Source organism: Diospyros lotus, chromosome 2 (assembly GCF_014633365.1).
Source record: "Diospyros lotus cultivar Yz01 chromosome 2, ASM1463336v1, whole genome shotgun sequence".
NCBI classification, from domain to species: Eukaryota; Viridiplantae; Streptophyta; class Magnoliopsida; order Ericales; family Ebenaceae; genus Diospyros; species Diospyros lotus.
The window spans coordinates 13,400,326-13,421,586 of record NC_068339.1 but is presented as its reverse complement, the minus strand read 5'-3'; the positions used below and the strand labels follow the sequence as shown (position 1 = coordinate 13,421,586).

Sequence of the window (21,261 nt, the reverse complement as noted above, 5' to 3'; positions counted from 1 at the left end):
ATTTCATCATGACTTGCATATGCGGACAAGAGAGTGCTTGAGCATGAGGTTGTGGATTTCTGACCGTGTAAGTCTCGAGATAGGGTCCTAGAAGAAACCACTTGAGGCCACCAAAATCCTTTAAGGTGCAGTGGATAGGCATGCATGCATGATTCATTTCACATTTATCTATGTTTGTCATGAATATTAATTTACCGCATTTCATATTGCCTTTACTGAGTTTCAAGAGTCACATTTTTTTTCCACTAACCACACAGATGGCTTGGGGTCCAGTAAAGAAAAAGCGATACTTGTTGACGACCCGTCGGTTGACGAGGGTGTCAAACCATGAAAGAGTTTAGGTCAAGTGTGCTTGTGGTTAGTGTAATCTAACTGTTTTTACAATAAACTTGATGATGATAGCTGAGGCTTAAGATAATAGAAGTTTACATGTGATGATTGGGTTAATTAATTTTAAATTGCAGCTAATTGGTTTTAATCCTAAGGCATGATCAGTTATGAGACTCAAATGGCTCTCCACTGCTAATGTATTATTGAACTTTGGTTCTCTTCAAACGAAGGCGACGAAGTCTGGACACCACCTAGGGCACCCTAATTATTTTACTTCTTATTGCTAGTGGGGCATAGCTAACCTTCGGGATAGGACATGGCGTAACCTCGGGTTACGATGGCACTCGATAGTGGGGTCGGGTTGCCATACAGCCATTTGTTCTACTATGAACAGTAAGACTCAAGATAAGGGAGAGGCAGAAAAGTGGGGCATCAACAAAATAAGTTGTTTTTGTGTGTCTTTAATTTCTAGGTTTTTGGTTGGCAGGCTTCCCATGAAGGTCCCAACAAGTCTCATTTGTGTGATATAATTTGTTGCAAAGCTCACACCATAAACGATTTTTCTGAGGGTCGAGAAACTACTGCCCAAAAGGTCATTTGGATTTTTTAGGATGACAAGCTGCCAATGCAAAACCTTGGGTAGTAGAATATAGGCCGAGATCTTTGGAATGAGGCACCATAACACGTTTGTGACTTTTTTCACATTGGATAATTACAAAGGTCTCATTGATAGTTAATAGAGGTTTGGTGCCCAAAATACGGCCATGTACCTCATCTAAATCAGTATTAAGTCCTTGTAAAAAATCAAAGACATTGTCTTTCTCTTGCATAGCTAGAAACATTTGATCATCCTTAGTACAATGCCAAGTAACGGTGTGATACAAATCAAGCTCCTGCCACAATTCAAAAATGGTATTAAAATATTTCGTGATTAACATACCTCCATGTTTTGTGGAGTGTAAGGCAGTTCGGACTTCAAACAATTGAGAAACGTTCTCCAAGTTGGAGTACATTTGGTGGACAATAGTCCATAGTTCTTGGGCAGTGTTGTAAAACAAATAGCGACTTCCAATTTTGGGTTTCATGGATTGGATGAGCTAGGCCATCACCAGAGAATTTTTCACTACCCATGTGTTTGTATTTGGGAGATTGAGGGCATAGGGCTAGCTGAACACCAGTAAGATAGCCCATTTTCCCTTTACTAGTCATCACGAGTTTCACAAACTGGTACTATTCTCAAAAATTGGTGCCATTGAGACAATAAACAATCAAGGAGATGGGGTGCTAGTCAAGGTGGGACATCTACACAGTGGCAGCGCCAAGATTGAGGAAATGAGGCGTCGGGATAGTGTTTGTGTTAGTATTTTGTTCGGTGTAAGAGTCGAAAGTCAAAAACATGGAAGGTTTCGCCAGTAGAAAGCTAGTCGGTGAGGCTAGTGTGGCCGTTGGATCAATCGGCACCATCGTCGTTGTTGAGGTAGGGGTTTAGTGTTTGGGTCAGTGAATAATACAAGCCGAAGGATACTTCCAGCTCTGATACCATGAATTATATATATTTCTCTAATTTTCAATAGGAATTGTTACAATATATATAAGAGAAATAAATCAATTAAATTCCTATAATTAAGGGAGATAAAATTCTGATTATATCAATTACTAATTTACATCAATCAATCAATCCCAACAATTAAAATTGATTATAATCAATCTCATAAATTGTGAGATAAGATTTATTATAATCAATTTTATAGATTGTGGAATAATTGAAAATGATCCTGATTTTCCAACAATGCCAATCTTTTTCTGTACGTTTGGGTGGAATTTCACCTTACCAAACCGGTTCTTTATTTGTGGCAGCATTCAGCTATGGCTGCACCGGGCAATGGTCTGGCAAGCTAACTGGACTGCAAGTGAATCCTTTTCTCCCCAAACACCAACTTGAAGATGCCACTGGTTTCATAGATTCGGGCTATATATTCTTCTGATCTTGCTAAAAGGAGATTTCTGGTGAGTTATATCTGAAGCAAAGTGCACACTATTTATCAGAATGGCCATAAACTTGAGAAAAGCTACATGTTTTGTGAGGGAGAAGATATCACTTGAGCCAACAAATCATTCTCAAGGATTCCTTTGTCTAGTTTTCTTTTGTTTCTTCGAGGGGTAGCTTCAGTAGCATACTGAGTACTTTCTCTGTCAACAATGGAGTTTTTGAACCAGATTCAGTTACAAAATTAACTACATCAAAATTACACTGGTCCTCGTTTTCTCAGGGAAAAAACATAAAAGTCTCGACAATTTCGCTATTGAGAATAAGCCAAATGGCATAGCTTATAACTTACGTCAAATTGCTTGTAATTACAATATCACGCTTTCTTTATCTTCCAAGATGTCAGCTCAGAAGGTAACAAATCTTCGTTACAGGAAAGCACAGCTTGTGCCATCAGTTTTCCTAGCCAACCATGATACAACAGACCCCTTGAACCGAGCCCTCCCAATAACCAGTATTTACAAGAAGGAAGATTCCCGCCTATAAAATCATCATCAAGACAACCCAAAAGCGGCAGTGATCCATGGGGAGTGAGTGGTGGCATTGCCCTGAGACCTGCGCTTGCTCCAGTGAAGTTCCAATTCTTTATGGCTGGGTATATGACGGATGCCTTGTGTAGAAGCTCTTCCAGGGCTTTTGAAGCTTCCTCTGAAGGGACTTCGGGCAAATAATTTCTTGAATTCCAGTCCCATGTTGATCCTAAATATAGATTGCGAGGCCCCTGCACAGCAATCCATGCATCTGACAAGATTGATGGGCTATGGTCCGGATAGCTTCCACTGAAATTCAACATTCAGGATATTTAAACGGAAGGAATGCAATCCATACAAATATATACAAAATTTTAAAAAATAAGTATATACGAGTATGATTTGAATTAATGCTCCAGCATGATGCCACATATGTCGAGGTATCCTTGTTTTACAATGCTTGGAAATGTAGAATCTTTTCATTTTTGATTGGAATTTTAGTGCCTCTCACAAAATGATTTTTATGCTCGGAAGCATACAAAGATCTTCAGATAGCTTCTACCTTGAATCTTCAGGCAGCTCTAGGCGAGCAACAACACCTCTGCATGTCCTTAGAGGGAGCTTCCCAGAGAGTTCTGGAAGAAATGCTGCTCTAGCACCTAGACAAACAATTACTGCGCTATACTCCCCTGAAAACAATTAAAAAAAAGGAAAAAAAATTAACCCAAAAGGCAGTATCCAAACGAGCTGATTGCAAATAACCAGAGTTCCCTAGAGTTTTGAATATGGTTATGTTAGCCTGAATAAATAACCATCTACCTAGATTAACCAGTCAAATTTGAAGTTGATGATGTAGCATGATTAATGCTTATGACATGCGAAGATTTGCAAAGAAAACTCTGACTGAATTGCAATCCATCACTTTTAGTATTGGCTTGGCAACTCAACTACTACATGATGCACAGATGACGTAGTACAGTTTGCAGCATTAAATTAAAACATTTCCAATAAATGAATGTATTATGGCCTACAGTAAGGTATGAAACTTGTCTCCCATTAGAACTTTAGACTCTTAGTGTGGGATTTATAATCTCTTAGACACCATTCCATTGACAATTAATTTTTGAGGGTGAGTTCTACCCGAGGGCTATAACAGTGGTATTAGAGCCAGTGTCCTTGGAAGCCGGACGGAGGTGGGTCGACCGGCAAGCACACCGAATGCGACCCGAAAGGCGATCATTCGCAACTGTAACAGACCTCCAGGTGTCGAAGGGTGACATGAACCTACAGGTGTTCATGACTGTAATGGACGTTCCGCAATGATCGTGAGTCAGTCGGAGGTGAAGCGGACAGCCCAAAGGGTTGCAACTAGAGCGGAAGAGAGGTGAGGGAGTTCCGTCGGAGTTGGCTACGTGGGCGAGAAAGGGGTCGCAACCAGTGTCAAACACATTTGGTAATTAGCTGGTGTCAAACGAGGAAGAATTGGAGGTGAGGATGGAGGCACAAGGACAAAATAGCTAGAGTCGAGGTTGGATGCCTTGGAAGCGATGTCACAGACCCGATGTGACAAGGAGAACCACCTTTTAATTCGATGTGAATTGGAGGGTGCAATAGGGGAGGGATTTAGAGTAGACAAGGAAGGTAAGAGAGATTGGAATTAGAGGAAAAGAAGAGAAAACAAAGAGAGAGAGAGAGAGAGAGAGAGAGAGATGAAAACATAAGAGAAAGGTAGAATTTCTTCTGATAATTCTCATGTCCCTACAAGCTGAGACTAGAGGGTATTTATACCCCTAGCCTGGGTGCTACCACAGCAGATCTCACCCCTAATAATCAACTATTTTGTCTTTTTCCCAGGCCTCCTTACTCGTGGCCTTTCCCATGGAATATCTCTAACAAACTCTTTCCCCCCCTTTTATAGATGTAATAACCCAACTAGTGCAGATACATAAAGTAAATAAAAGATACATAACAATATAACATGAAGGAAACAAATAAGAGACAGTAAGAATTGTAAATGAGCTGCTGATGTCGCGCCAACATGAAAGCGTGTGACAATTGCTCCTCCCTTGAAACATTTCTTATCCTCAAGAAATGCTAAGAAGGCTGGCAATCCTTGGGAATCGCTAAAGGAGGCTTGGCAAATATTCTCAGATGTTGCTTCCCTTGTCCTCGTGCTGCCACTTACTAGCACCTAAATAAGAGGGACCCCATGGTTATAGATTACCCTTTAGTCCAATATTGCTTCTGGTTCTTCCTCCCTTTTCTTTTCTTTAGGCAATGACAGTAGTTCAGGATTGACTTGCTCCTTGCCTAATGACTTTTTTAAGAGGGACACATGGAAGATAGGATGAATTTGTGACCCTTCTCGAAGCTACAACTGGTAGGCTACCTTTCCAACCTTAGCTACGATAAGGAACAAACTAAAACACCAGGGGGTCAACTTAGTAACTGATCCTTCTTGAGTAATGGACTTCAAATGGGGGTGCCTCAACTGCAGATAAACCTTCTCCCCAATCTCGAACTCTCTGTCGCTCCTCATTTGGTCTACATATTGCTTTATTCTATTTTGACCCGAGGTCAATTCCCGTTTGAGCTGTCTAAGCACCACCCTCCTTTGTTGCAAATATTCTTTCACTGAAGCAGTTGTAGCCTGCCCTCCTATGGCTGGTAATATAGGAGGTTTATAACCGTAATTAGCTTCAAATGGAGTCATTTTTAGGGTGGTGTGGTGGGTAGAATTGTACCACCACTAGGCCAATGCAAGCCATCTGTGCCACTGGTTAGGATGTAGGATACAAATGCACCTAAGATAGATTTCCAAACTCTAATTCTCTCTTTTTGTTTGCCCATCCATTTGTGGATGGTAAGTAGTCGACATGTTGAGTTTTATCCTCATTGACCTCATCAATTCTTGCCAAAAGGTGTTGAATATCCTATCCCTGTCTAATATGATAACCCTCAGAACCCCATGCAAAGCCACTATTCCGTCCGTGAAAGCCCTAACCACCTCTTGGGCCGTATAGGGATGAGCCAAACCTATAAAATGTGCAAATTTAGTGAACCTATCCACCACAACCAACACACTATCATTCCCTTCTAACTTAGGTAATCCCTTGAAATCCATGGACACACTTGTCCAAGCTTGGTCAGGTATTGGTAAGGGCTGGAGCAACCCGAGGTAAGCAACATTCTCATACTTGCACCTCTTGCAAGTATCGCAAGATAACACGAATTCCCTCACATCAGTCTTCAATTTTGGCCAATGGAATAGCTACTTCACCCTTAAATAGGTGTTTTGGACCCCTAAATGTCCCCCTAAGAGAGAGTCATGTAGTGACTACAATATTTTTTTCCTAATGTCCCCCTTGCTGCCAATGACCACCTTGCCATGCAGCCGCAGCATCCTTTTTCTTAGGGGGTGTTTGTTAACTAAGATAAGAGGGAGAAAAGGTCAGATATGGGAAGCCTTCCGGATGTTTGGTCTTTTCAACGTGTTTGTTAAGCTTATCTGGCCATTTCAGGAAAAGGTATCACGTGACCTCTTATCTCCCCTTTTCAAGATAAATTTATCCGACCTCCCCCATCGGATAAATTTATCTGGCTCTTTCAAGATAAGCCTCAATTACTTATCTACCCCTTGTAAGATAGTTAATGCCATTTAATGCATTTTAAAGATTTAAATTTATTAAAAAGCTTATTTATTTATCTCTTATAATTAATATTATTTAATATATTTTTAAATTATTATATGTTTTGACAATTTTTAAAATTTAAATGACATTATTCATTTCATTAATTTTTAAAATTTGAATTTCTCTCTCTATATATATATTTTATTAACTAATATAATTCATTTCATCAATTTTTAAATTATTTTATTTAATTTTATATTTTATTATCTATTATGAAAATATGTTTTGGCTATTTTTAATTATGTAGGTGGAATTATTGTAATCCTAACAATTATTATTTATACTTTTCAACTCTTTTTAAATTTATTTTTAAACTTGAATTTAGAAAATAAAATATTATTTTTAATTTTAATCTTAATTTTTTTGACAATTCATATTAATCATAAAATACTATTTTAATCATAAATTTGGTAATAGGGATATTTTGGTAAAAAAAACCTTATCTTGGTGCTTATCATATGTATTAACAAACACGTGGAAAGAAAAAATACAGTTATCAATGGATTCTAAAAAATTTAACAAATAGTCTGATAGAAATATTAGAATGCTTCCCGGTCTTATCTTGATCATTCCATATCTTGGTCCGGAAAGTATCCCAATCTTATCTTGATATCACCTTATCTTGCTCATTTTAACAAACGCCCCCTTAGGGTATAACCATCAGTTCCTTGTGATCTCACAGTCATTCCTTGTATGAGTTCTTGCACTTGCTCATCCCCTTCATAACTATCCACCACTCCGGTACCACCATTGTAATGGCTACCAACTTTCCATGCTCATGGCATCTTGAGAGGGCATCTACTACCACATTCTCTTTACCCTTCCAATATTGTATTGAATAATCCAATCCCATTAGTTTGGCCATCCTTTTTGTAGTTGAGTTTACAATTTTTGTTACAATAAGAATTTCAAACTTTCATGGTTCGTCTTAATTATAAATTTCCCCCCCTCCAAGTAATGAAGCCACTTATCCACTACTATCAAAACTGCCAAGAATTCTCTCATATATACTTTAGGCCCATATGTCTACCACTTAGAGCTTGGCTTAAGAAGGCTAAGGGTCTTTCTTTTTGGGACAATATCGCCCTAATGCCACTCCCAAAAGCATTTGTTTCTACCACAAATGGTTGGCTAAAGTTTGGTAGCCCCAAAACTAAAACCTTACCCACCCTCTTTAACTTTTCAAATGCTGCCTCAGCCTGCCCCCAACTAAAGCTTCACTTCTTTAAGAATTCTATTAGAGGTTTACTTATAGTCTCATATCCCTTGACAAATTGACAATAATAACCCGTTAGCCCAAGGAATCCTTTCAAGGCCCTCATTGTGGTGGGTTTGAGCTATATAATACCCCAAGAGCCCAAGGTTAGGTCCAAGAAGAGACTCTAGAGAAGCTAGTATATATATCGATGATAGTAAAGAAGAAAACAACACCAGCTAAATACCTTTTGAGCTGAATATAAATAAAGAACTCTCGAATTAAGCGTGCTTGAGCTAGAGTAGCTCAAGGATGGGTGACCCTTGGAAGTTCGCGTAGGCCCATCAGGATAAATTGATTAGGTCCTTCCTATCGCTCGATGCGAGATGTTACAAGTGGTATCAGAGCTGACCCTTGGAAAATGCGGTCTGATAAGGGCGAGGAGTGGCATCGAGGTGCGAAGGCCTAAACAAAGAGCGGCTCCTAGCAGGCTTTTAGGATGACAATCCCCAAAGAGGAGAAGATCTAGGACCAGTTGCAAGGTTATATGACAAGGGCGCCATGTGCTCAAGGGGGGAGAATGTAATACCCCGATAGCCTAAGGTCAGGTCCAAGAAGGGACTCTAGAGAAGCTAGTATATTTATCGAGGATAGCAAGGAAGGAAACAACACTAGTTGAATACCTTTTGCGATGAATGTGAATAAAGAACTTTCGGATTAAGCGTGCTTGATCTAGGGTAGCTCCTGAGAAGTTCGCGTAAACCCATCAAGGTAAGTTGATCTAGTCCTTCCTATCGCTCAATGCGGGATGTTACAAGCCAAGCCAACATGGCTTCTACTTTTTTAGGGTCGATACTAACCACTGCCCCAGAAATTAAATGCCCCAAATACTCCACTTGATTCTGTCCAAATGCACATTTTGACTTTTTGATGAAAAGTTAGTTAGCTCTAAGGACTTTAAGGGTGGTTTTAAGGTGAGATATATGTTGGTCCAAGGTGGGGCTCTATACAAGGATATCGTCAAAGAATACTAGAACAAACTTCCTTAGGTATTGCTCAAAAATTTGGTTCATTAGGGATTGAAATGTGGTTGGGGCATTAGTGAGCCCGAATGGCATTACCAAAAATTCAAAATGGTCTTGATGTGTCCTAAAAGCGATTTTATGGACATATTCTGGCTTTATTTTAATTTGATGGTAGTCGGATCTAAGGTCAAGTTTTGAAAAGAAATGGGCATCATGTAGTTCATCCATCAAGTCCTCTACTAAGGGCAGTGTTCTAAAAGGCGCTAGGCGCTAGTCAGGCGCCAGGCTGGGGCCTAGCGCCTAGGCGGGGCCTAGAAAAATTGCTATTTTTTTTTTTTAAATTTTGTGATGTAATTTGATGTTATTTTCAATTTAATCAAAGTTAAAAAGCATTAATAATGCAACATAAACCAAAAATACAACAATAATGGAATGACAAGTGAAATATAGAATTAAGCATGAGAAAACAAATTGTTGTAGATCAGTTCTAGGTTCAATAAGATAAAAGCAACAATAATGCAACATAAACCATACTTGAAGAATTTAAGTATCTAACTATCTAATTAGACTTCTTCCTCTCCATATTCTTCTAATACATGATCTTCATCAGATTCAAAATCAAATTCATTGAGCTCTTGCTCATCTTCTTCTTCTTCTGATTGGAAATCATCTTCATGAAGCTCTCTCATCCTAGAACTTCTTCGAGATTGAAGCATCTCGTCTGCTCCAGATGCTTCACCAACCACTTCTCAAGTAAGCCCCGTACCAGGATCAATTTCTTCATCATCTCCTCCTTCAACAATCCATCCTTGTGCATTGCTGGCATCACTAGAAAGTAACACATCAACATTCCTTTCCTTCTCTCTCTTTTGCTTGTTCATCAATTTTGCATTAAATTGGACATAAACAAGATTGTTCAATCGATGCACATCCAGTCTATTTCTTTTCTTCGTACGTATCTACATAAATAAAATAAAAGTAATATTAATTTAAGTCTTTAAATGATAGGAATAATGAAATTAAAGTATTAAAAACGTTTTAAAGTATACACTAACCCCTTCAAAAGTGTTCCAATTTCTTTCACAACCAAACGAACTACTAGTTAATGAAAGGATCCTTATCGCCATTCGTTGCAAGTTTGGAGTGTGATTTCCATAAGTTATCCACCATTTAACTACATAGGTCAAACAAGTATAAAGTAAATAAACTTATACACAATAGAAGTTCAGAAAATGATTAAATAAATTTTATACCTGGATTATAATTGTCATCATTTTCTGCACACCCTTGAGTTGCCCACGATTTTCCAAAAGTTCTTTCTTTATGAGTATATTTTGGCAACTCAATATTTACAACATGACCTTGCAATTCACCATTGGCATCATAAAACATCTCCACACAGTTAAAAAATCCATCCATGACTTCATGATCAAGTTTTATACCCATATCCTTAAAAAAGTAATAGGAATTCAAAAGGTAAGCCGCAAAATGCAGTGGACTATCTAGCCTATCTTTTACCCTTACTTCAATAATCTCAATAATAGGCTGATAGTTCTTCTCAATATTCTTTAGGGCCTCCTTAATAGCTTCCTTTGCATGCTTAAGCTCTCCATATAAAAAGCCCATAGAATGCTTTTTATCTGCATCAACAATTTGAAGTACCTTCACCAAAGGAGCAAAAACCTTGAGGCATAAATTCACACCATTCCAAAAAGTAATGCTCATCACAGTAGCATATGTTGCTTTCCCTTTAACAGTCTTTGACCATTTGCACTCATCCCATTCAGAGCTAGTAAACATTGTCCTCATTTGAGCTTATTTCTCCATCAAACTTTGCAAAGTAAGGAAAGAAGAAGCGAATCTAGTAACTCCCGGTCTCACAATATCCCTCTTCTTTGTAAATGATCTCATTAAGGACAATGTCTTATGGTGTGCATAAATGAAGATCGTCAAACTCTTGACCTGATCAATGACTTTTTTAAACTTCGGTAGTTTTCCAATACTTTCAAGCATCAAATTGATAGTGTGAGTAGCACATGATGTCCAAAAGATATTTGGCCTCTTCAATTTCAATAATTTTGCTGCTCCCATATTGTTGGCAGCATTGTCTGTTACTACTTGGATGACATTTTGTGGGCCAACTTGCTCGATGCACTTGTCCACATATTCAAAAATGAGTTCGCTTGTATGTGCTTCGTCTGAAGACTCTTTGGAAGACAAAAAAATAGTACCTGCATGAGAATTAACACATACGTTCATGATGCTCCTCATTTTTCTGTCTGTCCAAGCATCTGTCATAATGGAGCACCCATTTTGTGCCCACTCTTCTTCATGCTTCTTTAGTAATTCTTTAGTTCTATCAACTTCTCCCTTTAACAACGGTTCTCTCAACTGGTATTGACTAGGAGGTTTGAAGCCCGGGCCAAATTGACCGACCGCCTCAACAAACAATTTGAAACTATCATGATCTATCGCATTGAAAGGAATACCAGCTTCATACACCCATCTAGCACAATACTCACGAACAGTCTGTGTTCTTTCTTTGAAGAGTGTTTCATTGATATTTTGTTGCCTTTTCGTCAAATAAGTTTCATGACTGATGGAAGTTGCAAACTTATCCATAGGGCCAAGAGTATGGGGCGTTTTTTTGCTACCTAACTCTTTCAATTCATCTTCATCATCCCCCCCTTCAGAAATATTAACAGAAGATCTCATCAAATCTTCCTCCTTCTTCTTATTCTTCTTCTTACTCTTTGCCTCGGCAATAGCATTCTTGCATTTAGCTTGATCATCCGAAGAAGATTTTGGACATGCAGAAACATTTCTGAAAATATGACCTATGTGTTCTTTTATTCTGTAAACTCCGCCAGACATAATTTTACCACACAACTTACATTTAACTTTATCCATATTCTTCGGATCAATTAACATTCCATACTCCCATCCAATATCATTGGATTTCCTTTTAAAAACCGAAGCTGCATCAGACGATGCTCCTGTACTTCGAGTCCCATCCGACATTATTAATTTAATTGAAGAAAGTTGCAATAGAAACCTATATATAACGAATAACCTCACTTAGTGTTCAAAATAACAATAACATATCATGATTCATGGCTGTAAAATAATCAAATGATTCAAATTAAGATAATAAAATAGCAAAATAATTTATGTTTTACAATATAATAAAAACAGAAATATAATCAATAATAAAAACATCAATATAGTAATATACTATAAGTCTATAAGCAAGTAGCAAATTTTTTGGAAATATTAAAGAATATATATAATTAATAATAAAAACTAAATATAAATCTAATAATTATATATAAATAGAAAAGAAAAATGAAATAAAATAAAAAATAAAAAACATAAAAACGAAATCAGCAACGCAGCAAACGCAAAACAGAGAGAGAGAGAGAGGGGTTACGAGTGGACGGAGATGGACCTTGCCGTGGCGGAGATGGAGCTCGACGGCGAGGACGAGGGCGGAGGCGACGATGCTGAGGCAACGAGGAAGAGGAGGACGCGACAGAGAAGAGGCGGTGATGATGAAACTTGGCGGCGAGGATGGAGCTGGATGCAGCGACGGCGGTGAGCTACTGGCGGGCCGATGAAGCTTGGCGGCGTTGAGGCAGCAGCGTTGAGGTGAGAAGAGAGTGAAGAGGGGGAGACGCTAACAAGTTTGAATCGTTTGATTTATGATTTAGCAAAAAAAAGCCCTAAAAACTGATATTTAAATTGAAAAAAGCCCTAGGCGCGCTGGCCGACTAGGCGCCGCTTGGGCCACCTAGGCACCCAAGTCGGCCAATTACTCAGGCCGGCGCCTAAGAGGCCCGACTAGGGCAATTTCGGGGCGGCCAGCGGCCGCCTAGCGCCTAGCCCGATTTTTAGAACACTGACTAAGGGTATAGGGAATTTGTTTTTAATAGTTAAGGCATTCAATTTATGGTAGCCAACACAAAAACGCCAAGACCCATCCTTCTTTTTAACTAGGAGGACTGGCGAGGCAAAAGAGTTTTGGCTATGTCTTATGAAAGATTGGTTTAACATATCTTTCACCATCTTTTCAATTTTGGTTTTTTGGGTTGGGGAGCACCTATAGGACCTGATGTTGATGGGTTCAGCATTAGGATTTAAGTTTATGGAGTGATCCAAGGTTCAAGTTGGAGGTAACGCTATGGGTTCAACGAATAAGTCATTGTAGTCTTCCAATAGTTCATCAATAAAGTGTTGAGAATGTACCTGGTCAAGCTCCCAGGGTTGAGATGTGACCGTCAAGTGTACTTCCACTTGCAGCTCCTTTTCAGACCCTTCCTCCACTATCATAAGTGAGCCTTCCCCCACAGCCACTAGTGAGAATAATTGGGACAGTTGACACCATTTGTTCTTGAACATTTTGGGCAATTTCTTCCCCGAGATCATTTTGCAAGATCTGGTTTCCCTTCCCCCACTCAATGTCATTTTCTTTCCTCCCTTGTCAAAGGAAACCTCCATTCTATTGAAATCAAAACTTATGGGGCTTGCTTCCTTCATCTAGTCAACCCCCAACACACCACATCACATCTCCCTAATTGTAGCAGCCTCAAATTTCTCTCCTTGCATCTCCCAAGTAAACCCGTGGCATGCTGATTTGCTAAGTACCCTACTACCATTTGCTATTGTCACGCTTAGGGGTTGAGTTCCCTAGAGTGGGCATTTTAGCCTCTTAGTTGTCCCTTCATCAAGGAAGCTATGTGTGCTTCCACTATCAATTAGGATCAGTAAGTTATGATTCTTCATACTCCCTGCTACTTTAATTATCTTCTTGTTAGTCACTCCTTTAAGTGCATGTAGTGAAATTTCTCCGTTGTTTTCTTCCGACACCACCATCTTCTACTTCCTCTTTAGTCCCCTCAACTTCATCCTCCTTTTCCCCTTCCAACAATAAAATTTGCCTCTTACATTGATATCCGAGATGATACTTATCCCCACATCTAAAACAGAGGCCAACCAACTTTCTTCGCTCTCTTAATTGCTTCCCATAAGGCACAGTGCTGGACCTTGCCCCTTGTTTCATACTTCCTCCACTCTTGCCTACTTCTCTGTTAACATACTTGACTCCCCCACTGGTTGATCCCACTGTTAACCCCTTGTGTTGTTGTCTCTATTTCTTTATAAGTGCTTCTACAATCATTGCTTGTAACCTTGCACTTTCAGTCGTTTGTTCTATTGTTTGGGGCCTAATCATCTTTACCATTGGCCTTATGTCCTCACTAAGCCCACTCAAGAAGCTTGATACGAATAAGCTTCAGTGAGGTGTGGGTTTTGTTGAATCATGTAGGACCTCAAATCCTCAAATATTTTTAAGTACATCTCTACACTTCCAGTTTGTTTTAGCTTGTTGAACTCCTCAATTGTGTCTACCCTATTTCTTTCTCCAAATCTTTCACATAGTTTGGCTGCAAACTCATCCCAGATGAACTCGTTCTGCACACTTACACACCCCTGAAACTAGGCATCAACAGCCTCATTAAAGTAGGCTGCAGTGAGTGTTACTAGCTGCCTCATTGGTATGTTGTTCCACACGAAGACCCTTTCACATTTCCTTATCCACCACCGGAGGTTAACCCCCTCGAAGATAGGAATTTCCATCCGAGGCATAGTGAGCCCCAGTTGCTGCCCGTTAGGCGCACCATTCCTATCATTCCCCACCACTCCTTCCAATGTTTCTTCTAGGTCTACCTCCACTTCTGCATTGGCACGACCCCTATCTCCCCCATTTCTATGCAATATAGGTTCATTTCTATCCCTAGGTGGAAAGTTATCAACCATCCTTACCTGGTTTTGGCGTGTGAACATAACCATAAACTGTTGCATGTCATCTCGCAGCCTCGCCATGGACCCATCTAGTCTATGTTCCATACCTTCCAGCCTTCGCTCCATTCCTTCCAAGGCACCTTCCATCTTGCCATCCATAGTCCTAATCGCCTCTTGGTTTTGGGCTTCTCCCGCCTCCATTTGACCCATTTTATTCTAAAGCTCGACCATTGTTGAATTCACCTATTGCAATTGCGCCTCAAAATTCTTCACGCGGGTTCCATCCACCATCCTTCACTTCCACTGCTATGCCTAGGATCGGTGCTCTAATACCAGTTTGTCATAGACCCAATCTGACAAGGAGAACCACCTTCCAATTCGATGTGAATTAGAGGGTGTAGTAGGGGATTTAGAGTAGACGAAGAAGGTAAGAGAGATTGGAATTAAAGGGAAAGAAGAGAAAACAGAGAGAGATGAAAATAGAGGAGAAAGGTAGAATTTCTTCTGATAATTCTCATGTCCTTACAAGCCGAAACCAGAGGGTATTTATACCTCTAGCCTGAGTGTTGCCACAGCAGATCCCACCCCTTATAACCAACTATTTTGTCCTTTTCCCAAGCCTCTTTACAGGTGGTCTTTCCTATGAAATATCTCTAACAAACTCTTTCCCCCTTTTTACAAATGTAATAACCCAACCAGTGCAAATACATAAAGTAAATAAAAGATACATAACAATATAACATGAAAGAAACGAATAAGAGACAGCGAGAATTGTAAATGAGCTGCTAATGTAGTGCCAACATGAAAGCGTGTGACAAGCGGGCTTCCGACAGAACCATGAGCAAGTAGACAGAAGCTGGAGACGGTTGAAGCTAGGGTTCGACACACCTAAGAGGAAGTCAACCACATCCGAGCAGATGTGTCATTGATGGACAGGAACACCCAAGAAGAGCTTTCAGGTTTGAGCTAGCAGTTGAGTGCTTCCCTCGCCATCTTCTCCTGATAGCCTAACACGATCTTGCCAGTGAATTTCACTCCCCAATCCACAGCAACACCCATCTTTCCGAGAATGAGGGGTCGGCAAAAAGTGGAAGAACGAACAGAGTATGTTGCTGAAGGGTCTTTCGGGGATCCCTAACAAACCAAAATAATCCCCCTACACCAAGACTTGAAATCCCAATGTTTGAAGGGGATAAACCCCAATGGTGGGTCAAACGTTGCGAGCGTTTTTTTTTTTTTTTTACCACTGCCAAATAGCTGAAGGGAACAAGGTAAACATCGCAATTGTCTATCTAAATGATATGGCATATTCATGGCTTTAAGAGTGGAGTGAGCAAAGAACAGAATGGCGATGGCTTGAATTAGTAAAGGAATTATGCGCTCATTTCAGGGAGCGAAACCTAACTGATATGGTGGAAGAATTTAACAAACTAAAACAGGAAGGAACAATGGAAGAATATCAAGTAAGGTTTGAGGCTCTTAAGTATATAATAAGACAAGCTCACCCAATTCTAGATGAACATTATTTCGCGTCTAGCTTCCTCAATGGACTAAGTGATGAGCTAAGGCCAATGGCCAAAATGCTGCCACCTACTTCAGTAAGACAAGAGGCGAAGAAGGCTCGTTTACATGAGTTATCATTGGAGGCGTTTGTTAACAAGCACGGGACTATAACAGAAAAGTGTCCCCAGAGTAGTCAGGAAGTGGGTGAAATGCTTGGACGGCGGCCTCAGATCAGACTCAAGGAAAAGAGCATCCTCAGGCAGCCAAATCTCCTATTATGGAGTCCAAACGAAGGCTCGGATTATGCTTAAAATGTGGGGACAAATTCAGTCCAGACCACCAATGCAGAAGATAATTGTTGCATATGGAAGGGTTAGAGGAAGACAACAAAGGAGAAGAGCCAGCTGAAATTGGATAAGGGAATAATGGATAAACGATAATAAGTTTCTTAGGGACAAGAAACATTTCAAAGGGGGGAAATTTGTCACATGCCAAGGGTAGCTATGTAATTGTGCCCCTCTAATCTGTTAGAATGTTTTCTTTTTTGTCTTTTTCCTTTTTTGTCTTATAGCTTAGGCGATTAGAGTGCCTTGTCCGGTAGTTAATGTGAGCCTATATATATTAAGCCTTAGCTCTAGGAAGGGCTATGATGATGAGAATGAATTGAATATTATGTTTCTCTCGTAATATTTTTCTCTCTCGATTATCTCCTTCCTTATCTCCTCTGCTACATCTCTCCCTCTCATTTAATTTCTTCCCCAAATTTCTCTCTTAATTTCCAAATTCCCATTCACACCCTAGTTCAACCCTAAGGGTGTGACAGAATGGCACATCAGAGAGGTGCTGATTGAATCATTTTTTCTTCAAAAGTGTTCATAACAAATAAATGTTTCAGATTCTTAACTCCACTGTCTCCATGTCGTTCAATATCTTTAATATTAGTTCCACAACTGACCCATACAAAACATACTTAAGAGCCAACATTGAAGAAAAACAAGTGTTCCCTAGCATGCTCCACGGGGATAATGCAAACTTTGGTAAGCACACATTGCAATGCTAAAAATGAACCAGATACAAGATTGTTTACAATTTGGATTGTAGGAGTACAACCTCGATACTCTCTCTAGTCAATACAAAGTTTATTGTTTTCCGTTAGGTAAAATAGTTGGCCATTGTGCCAAAATACTTCAGTTAAGCAGACTACTATATTACAAAGTACAGCCCCATTATGCTGGTTCCTGGTAGCAGCACATCAATGTAGCAATTTCTAGGAATAGCTCAATTAAGACAATTATGCCAGTGAAACTACTTTGCCTTAGAAAAATAAAAAAAGTAAACTACTTTTGTCTATGTTCTGACAAAATAACGTTGAAACAATAGTTGCAACTAAAAGAAACTGAACCAAGAGGATATTGTTGTACCTGCAAATTCAAGAAGGTTATTAATAGACTTCTTGTGCAAATTTAACTCTTTTCTTCCAGAACCAGGGGTTGACAGGTCTTTCGCCAGATCTTCACAAGCTAAAAAAAGTGCCTAAATAAACTAACCATAGTGTAAAAAACATAAAATAGAACTCTCTAAAATGAAATTACAAAGCTGTTCCTACTGACCATGAGATAGCGTTGAGGATAAACATTTACAGCTTCAGGCATGTAGAAGGCAGAGTTCAAAGGCACACACAAATTGGGCACAAGATCTTGGGCAGCATCTTTATCAATAGACTCTATTCTACAACTGGCAAGGCATTTCTGAGCATTCTAATAGCAGAAAAGATGTCATAATGTTACTATGAATTATTATAAATAAACCTTAGTCCATTTCATGGGCAGTTACTTTAGAGGAACTTACATCATTTAGTACATCAAGATTCTTCAAGCTGATTGCTGGTCTCAGAATACCTCTGCAATGCATAAGTTGCATCTTAAATGTTTGATATTCAAAGTGATTCCCATAATATGTGTGTTGTCACATGCCAAGGGTAGCTATGTAATTGTGCCCCTCTATTCTGTTAGGATACTTTCTTTTTTGTCTTGTATCTTAGGCGGTTAGAGTACCTTGTCCGGTAGCTAATGTGAGGCTATATATACTAAGCCTTAGCTGTAGATACTAAGCCTTAGCTGTAGGAAGGGCTATGATGATGAGAATGAATTGAATATTCTGTTTCTCTTCTAATATTTCTCTCTCTCGGTTATCTTCTTCATTATTTCTTCTATATCTCTCCCTCTCATCTAATTTCTTCCTAAAATTTCTCTCTTAATTTCCAAATTCCCTTTCACACCCTAGTTCAACCCTAAGGGTGTGACAATTGGTATCAAAGCCAGCCCCATGTCTCCTAGTAACAATCGTCTGACGACAGAGATGACACTGGCATTGCAATGTTCGTCCGAGGCTAGTGCACAACTTGTCGTCGTGGGCACCGAGACTACAGAGCATGGTGGTATGTTATAGCCTACTGCAAGGTATGGGACTTGTCTCACGTCAGAAGTTTAGGCTCCTAATGTGGAGTTTTTAATCTCTTGAACATCTTCCCCTTTACAGCTAACTTTTGAGAGTGAGTTCTACCCGAGGGCGCTATAACATGCGTGTATCAAATGCAATTCTCTAAGTCTGTACTGATTATCTAGGTCATCAATACATAAATGAGGAAACACAACACGAGAGAGCACAACTATGTAATGCTGACTTCAGGTAAGAAACTAAAAGTAAACAACTCAAAATCCAGTCATCCAGACCATGCAGCTCACAAAAAGTCATGCTGCTCACCACTAATAAATATCTAAACTAAAAGAGTGGAAGCATTTGAAGATATTGGAAGACAGCAACCACTAATTGTGCCATGCTGCAACAGATTTTCTATCTGGAATTGTAGAACACCCAGATGAGAAAAACCAAAAATAGAAAAAGAAAGGGAACAGAAAAAATCACTAACAATTTGCAACACCACTCAAAAAGAGAGTGAGATAAACAATAAACAGTCTAGAAGAAAGAGAAGACCTTCTCCTGACTATGAATCCATCAGAACTCTGAGTATAGCAGTTACTTTCTGATTCCAATTTGCTGCACCCAACTGCTGCTTCTGCAATGCTTAAAAGCTTCAAACTCTCTCTCCAGCACTCTGCACCCCGCCAGAGAAGCTTAACTGATAGAATCAAATTAATCGATGTTAATAATTCAAACTGGAATATGGGCGTCTCTCAAAAACATAAAAAAAAAAAAGTACAACAAGAAGAAAACATGTAAAAACCTACTCAGGTAATCTGTGTATCAAAAAGGAGATTTTAACCTTTTGGGGAATACGGGTGTAGTAGTCCTCCTGATACTCCGGATGCACCTCCACCAATGCCAACTTCATCATATATGTCAATGCACACATGCAACTCCTTAGGACTGTGCTGCAAGGAATTAGCCACAACTAAAGTTGCATATCATAAAATGAGTGAGGTAAGTATGTGGATAAAGAATTTATTCAACTGTTCAACATGCTTCAAAATGAGGATTGATATGTCAGGAGCATAATCATGTCACTGAATGAAAAATTAAAGAAACTACAATAAAAGATGCACTAGGAAAAGCTTATCACCACCTCAGCAAAAAAAATTCAGAAATCATATCGCATTCAATATGAAGTCATAAAAAATCATAAGACTCACTCATAACTCAGTAAGATTAGTTTCATTGTTAAAAAGGAAAGCATTTTCTTGGGTGCACAGAAGAACTAATAACACTGGTTTAGTGAATACATAAATATATATTTAACCACTAGTGTGGAAAATATCCAAGCATAATATATCTAGTTCCCACATCCAAAAAAAAAAAGTTTTTCATAGGAAACGTTTTTTTTTTTTTTTTTTTAGATAACCAAGATATGGTTCTTAGTCTATACCCATCTATGAAAAACAGTGTCTGCACAACTTTACTATGCTAAATTTAAATTATTATAATCTCCTAGACCAGTAGCTCAACTGTAAACAACCATAGTTGCCAGCATAGGAAGAGAAAAAAGGAAAAGAGACAAGAAATAAATATCCCAAATATTATAGGATAGGAAAAATGCTAGGTGATATAAAACTATATGCAATATTAATATAAAATTCACTAAAAAATTAAAAATAATAATATTAAGCATCAAAACACATTCACTATCAAATACCAAGGTTAATAATATTTATAAAAGATTGCTAGTTAATATCGTTGCTTACAATATATTTTAGGACCATAAAAATAATTAAAACTATGAGTAGCACATTTCAAAAATATTTTAGGGGCCTATTACAAGTTTCTGCTACATTTTAATGAGAATTTGTGTCGTTCCCGAAGTCATGGATGTTTTAGCATTTGTTGTGCGGCAAATAATTTGTGATAGTTGTTGTTCTTGTTGTGATACAACAAAAGATTCATGACCAGACCCCCCATTTTCTGATCATCCTTGAAAAATTACAAAATTAATCTATTGCTTGAAACACCATGCGAATCTCGCTACAATGGGATGAAGTGGCCAAAAGAAATTTCAAGAAAATGCAGAAAGAGGGGCAGAGAGTACCAGCAACAAATGCCAAGCCACAGATAAACCAGCAAAACCAGCCCCGAGCACTGCGTATCTACATTCATATACATAGCCAACAAGCTATGAGCGATAATATCGCATTAATGACAAATATTTAACAGTCGAAATAAAGACGTAGAGAGGAACCTCAGGGATGGCTGTAGCCCCGAAGAGGACGGCCGAACCGAAATGGAAGAAAATGAACATGATACCGGCTGTGGCAGGGCTCCAATGAAGTGCTTGGGGCGTAGATAGGAAGAATTCACCGGAGACTTCAGCGGCCAAGGATTAAGTCTAGGGTTAGGGTTTGGAGTTAAGATGGTCGCCAGTTCCATCCTCTAGGTGGCGCGGGGGCGCACCGGCTGCCGACCGCCCATCTTAATGATGTTCCATTTTGCTCCCGAGATTGAAAAACGTTTTCATATCAAAAATGATATTTTTTAAAAAAATTAAGGGAAGAGAAATGTGGGGCAAATTGTAGATTTTAAAAATATAGGGGTATATATAGCAAATAGTTAAAATATAAGTGTTAGAATAAAATAAATAAAGGTGTATGTAAAATTAATTTATAATTTATATGATATAAATAGTATTATATGTTAATTCTAGATTGCAAATTTGTAAATGTAGTGAAGCGAAGCGTGAAGGTTTGGAATA

The 21,261-nt window shown here is 38.9% G+C and overlaps 2 protein-coding genes across 4 annotated transcripts; both read right to left on the bottom strand.

Moving 5' to 3' along the window:
- Positions 1–2,633: 2,633 nt before the first annotated feature.
- On the bottom strand, positions 2,634–21,001 carry LOC127794866 (uncharacterized). Its single transcript, XM_052326132.1, has 9 exons — positions 20,752–21,001; positions 20,602–20,659; positions 19,345–19,453; positions 19,056–19,200; positions 17,910–17,961; positions 17,672–17,818; positions 17,483–17,594; positions 3,410–3,536; positions 2,634–3,156 (listed from the first exon to the last, which is right to left on the bottom strand). The coding sequence occupies exons 1-9, from the start codon at positions 20,937–20,939 to the stop codon at positions 2,694–2,696; spliced, it is 1,401 nt and encodes a 466-aa protein (XP_052182092.1). The 5' UTR covers positions 20,940–21,001; the 3' UTR covers positions 2,634–2,693.
- Positions 3,543–12,635, bottom strand: LOC127794867 (uncharacterized). Of its 3 annotated transcripts, none has more exons than XM_052326133.1 (3): positions 10,013–12,635; positions 9,815–9,933; positions 3,543–9,718 (listed from the first exon to the last, which is right to left on the bottom strand). In XM_052326133.1, the coding sequence occupies exons 1-3, from the start codon at positions 10,566–10,568 to the stop codon at positions 9,509–9,511; spliced, it is 885 nt and encodes a 294-aa protein (XP_052182093.1). In that variant the 5' UTR covers positions 10,569–12,635; the 3' UTR covers positions 3,543–9,508. The 3 variants fall into 2 exon arrangements, 1 of the variants encoding a protein (XP_052182093.1); XR_008021707.1 differs by having other exon boundaries at positions 9,815–12,635.
- Positions 21,002–21,261: the final 260 nt, after the last annotated feature.

Excerpts from the sequence above, each read along its gene's own strand:
- LOC127794867 (XM_052326133.1), bottom strand. The coding sequence starts at position 10,568 with ATGAGGACAATGTTTACTAGCTCTGAATGGGATGAGTGCAAATGGTCA. Across the intron at positions 9,934-10,012 it reads TGATGACAATTATAATCCAG|TTAAATGGTGGATAACTTAT; the intron begins GTATAAAATTTA and ends TGACCTATGTAG. Across the intron at positions 9,719-9,814 it reads ATTGGAACACTTTTGAAGGG|ATACGTACGAAGAAAAGAAA; the intron begins GTTAGTGTATAC and ends TTATTTATGTAG.
- LOC127794866 (XM_052326132.1), bottom strand. The coding sequence starts at position 20,939 with ATGGAACTGGCGACCATCTTAACTCCAAACCCTAACCCTAGACTTAAT. Across the intron at positions 17,962-19,055 it reads GGATTCATAGTCAGGAGAAG|AGGTATTCTGAGACCAGCAA; the intron begins GTCTTCTCTTTC and ends TATGCATTGCAG. Across the intron at positions 17,595-17,671 it reads ATCCTCAACGCTATCTCATG|GCACTTTTTTTAGCTTGTGA; the intron begins GTCAGTAGGAAC and ends TAGTTTATTTAG.